This window comes from Engystomops pustulosus, chromosome 5, assembly GCF_040894005.1.
Source record: "Engystomops pustulosus chromosome 5, aEngPut4.maternal, whole genome shotgun sequence".
Lineage (NCBI taxonomy): Eukaryota > Metazoa > Chordata > Amphibia > Anura > Leptodactylidae > Engystomops > Engystomops pustulosus.
Window position 1 is genome coordinate 57327404 of NC_092415.1, and position 13190 is coordinate 57340593.

Here is a 13190-nt window from a genome sequence, read left to right on the forward strand (position 1 = left end):
CTAGCTGAGATACTCTTCCCTGTTAGGCCAGTTTTTTGCAGTGCAATGATGACTGCATGTGTTTCTTTAGAGATAACCATGGTTAACAGAAGAGAAACAATGATGCCAAGCGCCAGCCTCCTTTTAAAGTGTCCAGTGGTGTGATTCTTACTTAATCATGACAGATTGATTTCCAGCCCTGTCCTCATCAACACCCACACCTGTGTTACTGGAGCCATCACTGAAACACTGTTAGCTGCTCCTTTTAAAGCAGGCTTGCAATGAAGTTGAAATGTGTTTTGGGGGCAAATATTGACTTTGCAATTAATAAGCTGATCACTCTTTATAACATTCAGGATTATATGCAAATTGACGTTATAAAACCTGATGCAGTAGACTTTGTAGAAATTAACATTTGTATCATTCTCAAAACTTTTGGCCATGACTGTAGGGAGAGCGGGGCGTGTGCTCTCTCCTACATCCTCATCCAGGAGCACAGCAGGGGCGGAACAAATTTAAACCCGGCGATGCCAGGTGACGTAAACCTGAGAGCCTCTGGCGCATTTACATATTTTTTAAAGGTGCCTGCAAAAGTTCCCTTTCTTCCTGCACTAAAACCAGGTTCACTTGGTTAGTGCATAAAGAAATGGGCATGTAATGACGGACATCCACCAGTAAAACTGGTAGTTGTCCTGTCGCCTCAAGATGAAAGTTTAACCCCTTTGTGACCGAGGGTCATTGGTGCCTGAATGTCCAGGTCAGTTTTATCATTAGAATTTCTTTAAATATCATATCAATTTTTATTTGTAAGAAAATAATTTGTTAACATTGTTAATACATCCCCATTTTCCAGGTTTAGAGATGTAGGCAGTGAGTGTATGTATTTTTGCAAAGTGTATTCTGCAGCTCCATCTTCATTCTTCTTTCACCTGAGAGGATGGAGGGGGAACATTTCAAATGGTATCTCTGGAATTGAGGCACCTAGAAGCACAATTCTGTTGTCCAGTGAAAGAGAACATAAGGATTGTGTTGATGAAGATTGTGTTGATGTTGGTGAAGAAGATATCCACTTTTAAAGTTATAGTCAGAAATTAAGATCTATATTTTTATTGTAACTTTACAGGGATATTCCCAAGGAGACAAGTTTCTTATATGTGTCTATTCACCTCTCTGAATTATAGGTACATCACTGACAAGGGAGGTTAGAGAGTATCGACGAGACAATGTTGACTAAAATATAACTTTTAATTCATAACTTAAAAATAAACAAATGTGGAGGATGTGTAGTACTACACCAAATTCACGTGCGATAAAAACATTCGTGCTGGCCCCAGTTCATGGCACTAGTCTAGGGCAGACTACACAAGGGTCAGAAAATATTGCAGGGGTTACAGGCTGGTGGATGATAGAGAGCCTTTATATCAACCAAAGGTAAACTGATGCACCTATTATCCGGCCAACACCTCTTTCATGGGATGGACAAAAGTTTATAAAAAATATATCAAATCCCAACCACAATGCAGAGTGGAGTGTACACCCTGCACCAGGAGGGGAAAGAGATATGATGGAGGCTGTCGACTGATATGATGTGGGAGATGGGTCAGCTAGTCGGCTAGACTAAAGAAGCAATGGGCTGAGATCAGCTGCTAACCTAATTCAAAAGCTGTCTAGACCCTAACTCCTCAGCAAGCACTCCTAAAGATGCTAAGATCCTACACGTTTCCTGACAACTCTTATCAGGGATCAGATAGATTTGTCATTTTAGATTAAAGATATAACACATTTCGATGGGTGCACATTCGCACAGCGTGTCCCCGTATTGATATCAATGGCAGCGTTCGCGGGGATACGCTGGGTATTTAAACTTGCGACCCCGTCCACCTGTGACCTCACAGGGTGGCTAGCAGCCAATGCAACGAGCCGTATCAGACAGGCCCTCGCATTGGGGACACCCACGTAGCGTCAGGATTGTTCCGGCCTCTAGACAAAGCCGGGGGCAGAAACCCACCGCAGGTCATGTGATCGCGGGTCTGGCGCGTCACTCGGACCGCCCAGATTCCGCATCAGCTAGGGCTATTGGACGACTAAGAGGTATCCATATACTCATGATGGGAAGCCACTCCTGTTTCTCGAAGGAGATTTCTTATATGTGCTCAGGATAACAAAATAACACATTCTCTAATTCATCGTTATTAACAAAAATACAGCATTTCACAGATATAAGTACAACCTGTCCCTATCAGTCCTGCTGTACATAATTTCAGTTGCCTCCACGCACGACTTATGACTTGGGGACTGGCGCCATCTTGGATGAGGTCGTGCAGATGAGATTTCCGTGTCTCTCTGCTGTGTGGCTGACACTCACTGATCACATCCCGCCAGGAGATTGTGAGCAGAGAGAGAGGCTGCAAACTACAAACTACAAGGAGATAAGTGATCCGGGGGAAGGAGGAGGCAGGTACATATCTGTGAGATGTAGCAGGGCTCACAGTGTAACAGTGTAATGGTCTGTCATTCCTCTTTGTAATCTGATCTGCCTAATCTTTCCATGTGTCAGTGTGTTAGTACAATGTCAGAAGCCACATCGTCACCTCACAAAATTAGATGGATATAACAGTAATGTGTCTGCTTAGAGAGGCCCCACACACACCCTTGAATCTTACACTGAGCAGCAGAGAGAATGATAGGAGCTAAAACAGCAATAAAACTGAGTAAAATTGTAAAGTAAAGGGTTAAAATGATCTTTATTGTGTTAACATCACTAATTGAAATGTGAGAATTTTCTTTTGCGGAAAACCCCTTTAACAGTGGATATCTCCAGTTCTGTTTCACCTGGAAACACAATTTTGATATTCTCACCTTTAGTTTAGGAGATATGGTAATAAGACATATATAGCCTTATGTCAGTCGTAAAGGGGTTAAAATAGAAATAAAAGTTACCATATAAGTTATAAAACAAACACCTATATTGCTTTCATAGTAGTTAATTTCTAGAACAAACAACCTGCCAGGTGGGATAAAAGTATCTAGAGGTAAGTATACAGGATCTTCTTCCATTCCTAAAGAGAATGGATCCTGCAATAACAATGTCTGTGTTACTTGTTGACAATAACACAAGATTTTTTTTTTCTTTTTGATAGGTTGTAGTTGTACAGGAGCTGGGGCTTTAAGTCAGAATTGTGACCCATTGACAGGACAGTGTCCTTGCCGTGTAGGGTTCCAGGGAACTGCTTGTGATATATGTAGTCCTGGATACTTCCATTACCCATTCTGTCAAAGTAAGTCTAAAGTTGGAGAGGTAATAGCATATTAAAACTGCTAAAACAAAGAATTCAGTCCTCACATTACCCTTTATGTATATCCCATACTGTTGTAGTCAGGGGTAGTATAAAAAGAAGCAGTAGTGTTGGAAAGATGTAAAATAGATCTAAAAGAGATTCAGTCAACTAAACCGAGTACGAGACAAATTTATCATTGCAATTTTTGATGCGGTGTTGCTGCCTGATGACATCATGTACAGGGGAAGAGTCCATGGACCTGTCTCTACACTCCCTACTACACAGGAACCCCTGAGAGAGGAATGGCGGGGAGTTAAGCACTGAGTTTATTTTTTTTTATATAACGAGGGAGGTTGCTGGGCTTTTCTTTAGTGGGGGGCTGCTGGGCATTTAATTAGTGGGGGGAGGCTGCTGAGCATTTAATTAGTGGGGGGAGGCTGCTGGGAATTTTATTAGTGGGGGGGGCTGTTGGGTATTGCATTAGTGGGGGAGGCTGTTGGGAATTTCATTACTAGAGGAGGCTGCTGGGTATTTCAATAGTGAGAGGAGGCTTTGAACAATGCATTTCCCACCCTAGGCTTATATTTGAGGCAGTAAGTTTTTTCTGGTAAAATTAGATGCCTTAGCTTATATATACGGTACGGTTTATACACTTGTGTGCCTTAAAGCATAACTAAACTTTCACCAGATTTACATAAATCAATGGTGCAGATGATGATAGTAAACTGGAATATTCATTATTGAATAATTATGTTTCTGCATGCTTCTTTTTGTTTTTATTTCTTATACAAACCACCAGCTCATAGACAATTAAACTGATAGAGTGTCTAATGATTTAACTCTATACAGACAGTCACTGGATTATCTGCTCACTGCAGGAGAAAGAGCAGAAATTAGTCACAGAGAAGCTGCTTTAATAATTGAAGTACAGGCAGTCCCCGGGTTACATACAAGATAGGGACTGTAGGTTTGTTCTTAAGTTGAATTTGTATGTAAGTCGAAACTGTATATTTTATCATTGTAGTTCCCGACAATTTTTTTTTTTTGCCCCAGTGACAATTGGAGTTTCAAATTTTTTTGCTGTAATAGGACCAAGAATTATCAATAAAGCTTCATTGCAGACAATTTTAAGCTGATTATTGCAATCTGGGACTATTTTAAAGCATCCAGAGAGCTTCACCATAGGTCACAGTGGGCAGAGGGGTCCGTCTGTAACTATGGGTTGTCTGTAAGTCGGGTGTCCTTAAGTAGGGGACCGCCTGTACATTACAATGTTTACTATTATCGCTTGCACAATAAGTTTCTGAAATTAAAAAAAAATTACCTTAAAGTTTATTTACGCTTTAAATTGACAAGATCGCCTATAATAAAATGTGATCTGAACATAAAATTAGAGTAACAATGCAGTCTAAGGTGGTAGTCTGGCAAAACTTTCTTGTAAATGCTGACAACACCCTGGTAACCTCCTATTCAGTTTTGTTGCTCAAAGGTTAGAACAGTTCCTTTTATGAACCTGCACTCTGGCCTATTTGTTGTTGTGAATGAACATACAGTTTTTTGCAAAATATAATGTTTTTTTTTACTTATTAGAATGAAATCATGCAATTTTAACTACGTCAAATTCCTATTTCATTACTATCTATACTGTAGAATGCTGGGAGATTCTCTTATCCCCCTAGTAACACCTCCTAGTATGTAGAGTACAAGTCAGTCCTGGGGTGTGAGTATGTGATGCATTCTGTGACTGCCATTCTTTCCTGCCCTCTTCTTTCAGCTTTATAATGATAGATTTATTTTAGCAGGATGGGCATAGTTTAGCCCTGAATTCTTTCAGTGTTGATATTGTAGTTAATTTCCTGCCAGTGTCATAAAAATAATTTACAGTTTATTCATTAAATAAAGGCCGTTTCCTTCTATTGTGTAGAGTGTGATTGCAATCCTGCTGGCGTGCTCCCCGAGGTATGCAGCCCTACTGGCAAGTGCCTGTGCAAGCTTCCAATTGTGGGGGCACGGTGTGACCAGTGCCGACCAGGCTACCATTCGTTTCCAGGATGTAAAGGTTAGTTCCATTGTAGCTATTACATCCAGAATATATTCATGCTTTTAGAGGAAATTTTTTATCAGTTTGTCTTGAACATGCAAACATGCGGACGGTTTTAGAAAAATCCCTGAAAGTGTTAAACTGCTAATGTTATTGGAAACCTATGATGATGCTAGCAGACACTGCCGCGTTGTACAATAAAAAACGATGGACCACGCTGTAAGTGTTCGGGCGTATTCATGAGGGGGCGGTCCGAGGGGCTGTTTCGTCCCGGACTGCCCCTCCTACTCCATAGGCCGGCGGTGACTGGCGAGCTTCATGAGGCAGTTACCGCCCCTATTCCCGCCCCCTCATGAATATGCCTGACCGCTTTGAGAGTGGTCCGGCGTTTCTAGTGTACAGCGCAACAGCGTCTGTTATTGGAGGTTTCCGATAACGCTAGCAGTGTAACACTGCTGCATCTATTGTAGCACTAGTAGCAGTTTTTACAGGTGACAGGTCCTCTTTAAGGGGGGTGACTGGATTTTTACATATATTTTGTTTTTAAAATTTTCCTTTAGACAGGATTTGATTCTGATGCAGCAAACAGAAATACCATTGTAATGTTTAAAAGTATATACTGTTTTACATAACTGGTGCGGCTTAGAGCCACTCATCAAAATCCCACTAGTTTTTGTCCCTTAACCCAATACAGAGCTTTGTACTTTATGATTAGGGATCACTAGGCCCCTTGCACTTGGATTGGTCATGATGTAGGTGGCAGCAGGGGCCGATTGACATTGCTGCAAAGCACAAGGGGCCAAACAAAGAGTTATCAAGGCAAGGTAAAGAGTTAGTCTATATGTTGGGACTGGCTGCACAGATTTGTGGTCAAAAGCAAAAAAGGGGATGAAACAAGAGATTGATAGGTCAGGGATTAGACTCACAAGCAAATGTCCAAAGTAATGTCACGGGGAAACAGCAGGTGACTTGTTTGTAGGGGAAGGTGTCTTTAACAACCAAAGCCTGACAAGGATTGGGGACACTGGATCGTGTTGCACAGTGGTCCTTCACATTAACAGAAGGGTCAAATGTGCCATAATGCAGGGAACAGGAGACTGAAACCTCAGCATTCAGACAAGACCTGGAAGTATCTGGCAAAGCTACAGTAGGAGGGAAGTGCCAGAAAACACGGTCTGTTGGAGTAACACTCCTTTCAGCTTACAGTTACTTTGTAAGTTATGGAACATCACAGATATAGTATTACTGGACCATTGTATCTTTCTTTTGCCTCCAGAATGTGATTGTGATATGATTGGTGCCATAGACCCTTCATGTGGTCCTAGAGGAGAATGCCTTTGCCGCCCAAACTATGGTGGAGTGACATGTAGTCAGTGTGCACCTAATTTTTACAACTACCCCATCTGTATGGGTAAGTATACATAACATAACTAGGAGGCAGTGCTAAACAGCATCATATGATAACCGTAGTAATAAAACCAGTCCTGCGGCATACACATGACAGTAATAGAATGGACATTGCCCTTTGATGTTCTTTAATATTTTTTCATAACTGTAAATGGCAGAGTCATCTGAAAAATATTTATTGCAGATTAAAGTGATTACGTTCTGCTTTACAATGTGAGATTCTAAAGTCCAGATATGCAAGTTCATTGATCACAAAAAATAAAGCAAAATTCCTTGTTAATTTTTATATATTCTAAATAATTGTTTCACTGCTGTTATTTAGCCTGTCAGTGTTCCCCTCAAGGCTCCTATCAAAGTACATGTGACCCACATACTGGCCAGTGTGAATGCAGACAAGGTGTCACTGGACAGATGTGTGACAGGTGCTCATCTGGATTAGATAATTATCCTTACTGCCAAGGTAGGTTCTTTTTCTTGAATACATTCTGATGATGTGTCAATCAAACTGTTATACTAAGAGAAATGAGATAGCAAGAAAATTGTCTAAACCATGATCTATGAGCTGCCATGGCCGTATATGTATGTATATATATATATATATATATATATATATATCTATATATATATATATATATATATAATATCTCGTATATAGTGCCTAGAGATCTCAGATATCAGTTGGCCAGCGCCAGCACTGAGCATACCCGGGCAAGGGCCAGGGCGCAGAAGTGCTGGGGGGCCCACCTAAAGCTGTACATAAGGAATGCATGGGGTGAGGGGGGCTGTATCTAATGATTTCTTAGGCGGTGAGGAGGCTATATATGTGTTGGATTATAAACTAGGGAATATTTTAGGGACCAGGAGACTGTTTAAGTTTCTGAGTTTTCAATGCCGCCATGTGAATTTACTGCAAAGGGGCCCTTTGAGGCTCTGTTACCCAGTGGCCTACTGAAACCTGGAGCTGACCCTGGGTTCAAGCTAGAATATGATAAGGCCTCCATGCGTTACTATATAGCTTCATTCTGGTCTGTATTTAGACCTTGTCTACTGAAGTATCATCACTGATAGAGGAGAATGCAAGGATCATAGCAGATTAAGCCTATATACACCTTAGTATAACATTAAGGTACAGTAAGGCATCACACAATTGTACAGATGCGCTCAACATTAGCTTAGAACAAATTTGGTCAAGGTCTCCAGATTCTCATTAAACCAGTTCAATACAATATTGTCACTTGACAGCAGAACCAATGAAAATATAAAATATATAACACTTTTTTCACAGTTATGCAAAATAGTATTGACCTGAAATTGTGAGCATCCCAAGCCACAAAATATGTCCAGCAAAGAGGAGGAACAACTATTCAAGCATGCACAATATTATTGCACTGCATAATTTGGCCATATGTGTGAACTCTCGTAATATTTACTTTTTATAAATGAACAATGGCAGCCCCTTTTTAACTGATCATAGTCATTGTCAGACAAGGTCTACTGCCCTCTACTGCTGATGGTCATGGTAGGTGGTAAAAACAGAAATGACTGGTCAGCTCCAATTATCTACAGACTATCTGTATAGTCATGTGCCATCTTCATAACCCTGTAACAAGGATGCTAATAATCCCCTTAGGATAGTAGATTCTGAAGGATTCATGCTTTCTTGATAGTTGTTGTTAGTAGTTTACGCTATAACTGTGTTGGTAGTCTGTGGCTGTCTTTGCATGCTGAGAGTTACAGTTGGGAAACTACATTTGTTTCTTTGTCCAACATTGTAAGATTCGTTAAACATATTCTTGGTAATTTACTTCATTATAACATATTCTACAAACAAGCTCCTCGGAATATCTTCTCTAGTCGTTAAGACGTCTGGGCTTTCTTCCAGTTCTCTTACTGCCAAACTATTAAATCTTCTTGCCTATTTTCAAGAAGACGTAACTTTTAAATTTTATTCTGTAGTAGGGACAATCCTGGGGGAAACATCTAAGAGACAAAGACCTTTTTTGTGGTCAACGTTGGCCGACTGTTTTATAAGACAGAGATTGTTCAATCAAGTTTGCTTGATTCATGCCCATAGTAAACCATTGTGGGGGTGGCTTTTTTAATATGTTCTTCTGAGATGTTTGGATTGATTTAATCAATTTACAGACCCTATTGTAAAGTTTTTCGACATGAATAGGTATATTTTCACAGTAGTTGTATCCTTCGGTGTCTAGTGCCAAATATCTTTTATTTTTTAATACAAGCCAACATTTTATGAAAACAAGCTCATATAACTCTCATGGTAGCACATCAATCATACTATTACAGCTTCTAGTATCAAAATTCCTACAATGTATCAAAATGCCTACCCGCAAGAGGGAGGGGGAAGAGGGAGAGCTGTGAGGAGATAACGATGATGACACGGGGACCCGGGCACCCCCAGACTCATAGTTAGCTAGTAGGGAGCCAGGTATACTTTTAATATACTTTAAAAGTCAGTGGACCCAGTAATGTTAATTAGAAAATCAGATTTGGAAATGGTATTAAAAAGGATATGGGAACCTGTCGTTAGGTAAGGATGTGAAATTTTGATGACAGGTTCCCTTGAACCTAGACCTTTTGCCACACTTCAACTAATCAGTATACATAGAAATGACTTCTACCACCAGGATCAAGGATAGTAAACCAAGCAAACGGATTCATTAGTGTGTCCCATGTCTGTCTGGATCTACTCTTCTTTTAGCTTCTAATTTCTGAATAACAAGGTTTTTAGAATTTTGTAAATAAGCCTAAGGGTGTTCAGGCTCTATATGTGTTAAAGCCTTTTTTCTTAAAAACAAAAAAATAACAAGCTTAAAGAAGAGTGTATCTGCTCTTCTTTTAGTGTCTTATCCCCTGTTTTTTTTTTTTTAAAGGCTTTTGAAAGTATGCAAATAAGCTTGAGGGACAATTAAAGTAATTGTAAAATCACTTAAAAGAATAGATAGTGCGGGCATGATGCTGTGTATAATGCAGTTGTACTGCAGCCATCCATATCAATTACATAGTTACATAGTTAATATGGTTAAAAAAAGATACATGTCCATCAAGTTCAACCAAGTAATGGAAAGAATTGGAGAGGAAGGGATTTAGGGGAAACAATTCTAAATAACAAAACTCTCAATGTTATTTAGATGTAAAAAGGCATCTAGACCCTTCTTGAAGCTCTCTGCTGTCCCTGCTGTGACCATCGCCTGAGGCAGGCTATTCCACAGATTGACAGTTCTCATAGTATAGAAGCCCTGTCGCCTCTGGTGATTAAACCTTGTTTTCAACCGACTAATTATAGAGCCAGTAGCATTTTGATTCTTCATTACGGTGTCAACAGCATTTTTCTGCTAAGGGGAGCAAAATTTGAATAATAACTATTACATATTAGCTTATATTTTATGAGCCAATTGTATATGAATTATAATTATTCCTGGAATACCCCTTAGCTGGTGGCATCCTAGCTGTGTCACGGCCGGACCGTCTATTTGTACCCTTAGAATCACTGCAGACATGTGAGTAGGAGAAAGGAGATTTAATTGTCTATAATCTATAAGTTTAGTGTTTGTTATGTGTTTTTATAGGTGTTGATGGAGAATGTGATCCTGTAGGGACCCTAACCTCACAAGCAGTAAGTTCAGTTTCCTCTTTTTGCGTGTAGTTGTACTGTATTGCTGCCTATTGTATGGTGACTATGTTGATGCAGTATGCTGTGATATTTGGAGGATGGTTTGTTCACATGGGAATGAAACACAACACACTCTCCGTACAAGAAAGGTTGAAATCTGCTGTGCAAATGAAGAAATCCATGTTGAGGTGTCGGACTCCCATTGATCTTATATGGATGACCTATAATCAATATAATGTAATCCTGGAGAATGTTATGTTTTGTCCCATTTAAATTAACTAAAGAGGTTGTCACAGCAGTAATAGACCTTGCTCTCATATGGAAATCAGATTAATAGGGAGCTATAATATGAATGGTACAGATCGGAGCACAGGGGTGTTGTGGTGTCTTATATCATTGAGCTCTAAGGACCTATCATGATACATATGACAGATCTGTTAAATTCTCTGTTTTTCTCTGGCATTGATATCCTGGAAAATGGTTGTCTAGTTTACTTTTAGTGAATAAAAATTAGTTTTTTATGTCTGCAGGGTTACTGCCAGTGCCTTCCTAACGTGGAGGGTATAACTTGCGACCACTGCAAACCATTATACTGGAATTTAGATGGAGACAATCCACGAGGCTGCATTGGTAAGATTTGCACCACTATTTGGACCTCTCAGTATATGTATGGTATTAGTAGAATATGTACATTAATATGCAATGTCTTGTTTTCAGACTGTGCTTGTGAGGTTGAAGGAACAATAAGTGGAATAGGTGAATGTCATAAGGTAATAATAGTATTGCCGTCTTATCATGACTAGCATCTGATAATGCAGCTTAGCTTATTGCAGTAATCATGCATTGCATGTATAGTACCGTATTTTTTTTTATCATTGTGCCATTTTATTTCAGACTTTTGGGGATTGTTATTGTAAACCAAACACCTGCAGCACATCATGTGGAACCTGCAAGGACGGGTATTTTTACCTGGATGGCAAGAACTATTTTGGATGTAAAGGTAAGTTGACATGGGGAGTTATAAAAAGATACAGTATTGAACAGAAGTTCTGACTGTATTAAAGTTTTAGAAGGGTTTGCAGAGTTTAAAGGTTTAGGATTTTTGTGAAATATCCCCCCCCACCTATATGATTAGAGATTGGATTAGTGATACGATGTTAATATGACATAACTTAATATGTTCCAGAAACACTGTGTTAAATGACATGCACCATATCTTTTGTGTTTTCCATAGTTTTTTTTAAAGGGTGGGACTTATCTGGGAGTGGGTGTGGCTAAATGTCATCTACCAAAATCACCTCACAAGTAATGTGTAGGGCCAGGGGTGTCATGAAAGCAGGACTCCATTGCAAAATTGAGGTTGTGCCATGCAAATATTGGTGCAGCCTGGCAATTAGTAAAAATTGCCTACAGAAGGATGCATCATCTAAGGGTAAAAAAATAATTTTGTAGGCAAATAAGTCTCTTAAAGACACTAATATTGGGTTGGTAGACTCTTTAAGGAACCATAAATTTAACTGGGAAAATTTATGTTGTGCGAGAACTTATGCCTAAAAAGCATAACCAGTAATGAGGTTAGAGATTCACTTAGTATACAGTCTCCATTACAAAATAATAATATTGGAGGATCTATTCTCAGACCTCTGTGTTGTGCAGTTTGTGATACAGTCCAGTCAGTGCCGCCATTGCCTTGCTGTGTGGTTGGGAATGGGAACACCCACTTGTCATTTCAGTCGCTATTTGTTGAGTAGGTGAGGTAATTTTCATGCTGTAACTTGAATTATGTAATTACATAACTGTAAGGGTTAAGATGTGCATATTGATGGATAACACCATCTGACACAGGGACTTGGAATTGTTTTGTTAATATTAATCTCTATACTTAATCTTATGACAGGTTGTCAGTGCGATGTTGGGGGAGCGGCCAGTCCTCTCTGTGATGAGTCCACTGGAAAATGTATTTGCAGAAATAATATTGAAGGGCAAAAATGTAACCAGTAAGTATATTTATATATTCTTGTTTACAGCGATGTCAAGCTATAATTCAATATATTACAGTTTTAATGGGGACACTGGATACAGGTATACAGACAGGACAGTGGGGCATAAAGCTAAGCCCCCAAACTGCTGCCTGTCTACTTATTGGGTCCATGCTAATCGGTGGCTAATAACTGGGCCACTGTGCAACCGAGAAACAGATGTAACAACAGTACAGAATTTTATCAAATTTGTCATCCCTAGCAAATTCCATGGAGAACATATTTGATAATTGTCACATTGAGGGAAAGAACGAGCTACCATATATACTCGAGTATAAGCCGAGGTACCTAATTTTAACAAAAAAACTGGGAAAACCTATTGACTTGCGTATAATCCTTGGGTGGGAAATGCATTTCTCACAGCCTCCAGCCAGTATATAGCTAGCCACTCCCCTGTCCCCCAGGATATACCCAGCAGCCACTGTCTCCATTATATAGCCAGCAAGCTCCTGTCCCCAGTATACAGTCTGCTAGTCCCTGCCCCCAGTATACAGCCAGCTAGCCACTGCCCCTAGATACAGCCAGTAGACCCTGTCCCCCAGTAACCAAAGCGTATATGCAAATGAGCAGGTGGACAATCAAGTCAACTACACAACAAACAAAGGAGGAAAGTGTGCACCAAAAATAGCTCAGTAGACACTATATGCAAAAAGCATTGTAAACTTTATTCATTACCAAACAAGATACATATATGACACACAATTAAAAACATCTAAAACATGTGATATACATACATATCAACTGGTGACCAAGGTGCAGGTCGACCCAATGAAGACCCCTGCTAAGTCCCCCTGTGGTGGACTGAAATCCTA

General features: G+C 39.8%; 1 protein-coding gene across 1 annotated transcript in view; it reads left to right on the plus strand.

The window, feature by feature from the left end:
• LAMA3 (laminin subunit alpha 3) overlaps positions 1-13190 on the plus strand; it is a 156764-nt gene that overhangs the window by 39489 nt on the left and 104085 nt on the right. The window contains exons 12-20 of the mRNA XM_072152048.1: positions 3120-3257; positions 5182-5316; positions 6575-6709; positions 7028-7165; positions 10296-10342; positions 10870-10969; positions 11057-11109; positions 11234-11339; positions 12237-12336. Coding sequence (XP_072008149.1) covers positions 3120-3257; positions 5182-5316; positions 6575-6709; positions 7028-7165; positions 10296-10342; positions 10870-10969; positions 11057-11109; positions 11234-11339; positions 12237-12336 — 952 coding nt within the window. The remainder of the gene's footprint in view (positions 1-3119; positions 3258-5181; positions 5317-6574; positions 6710-7027; positions 7166-10295; positions 10343-10869; positions 10970-11056; positions 11110-11233; positions 11340-12236; positions 12337-13190) is intronic.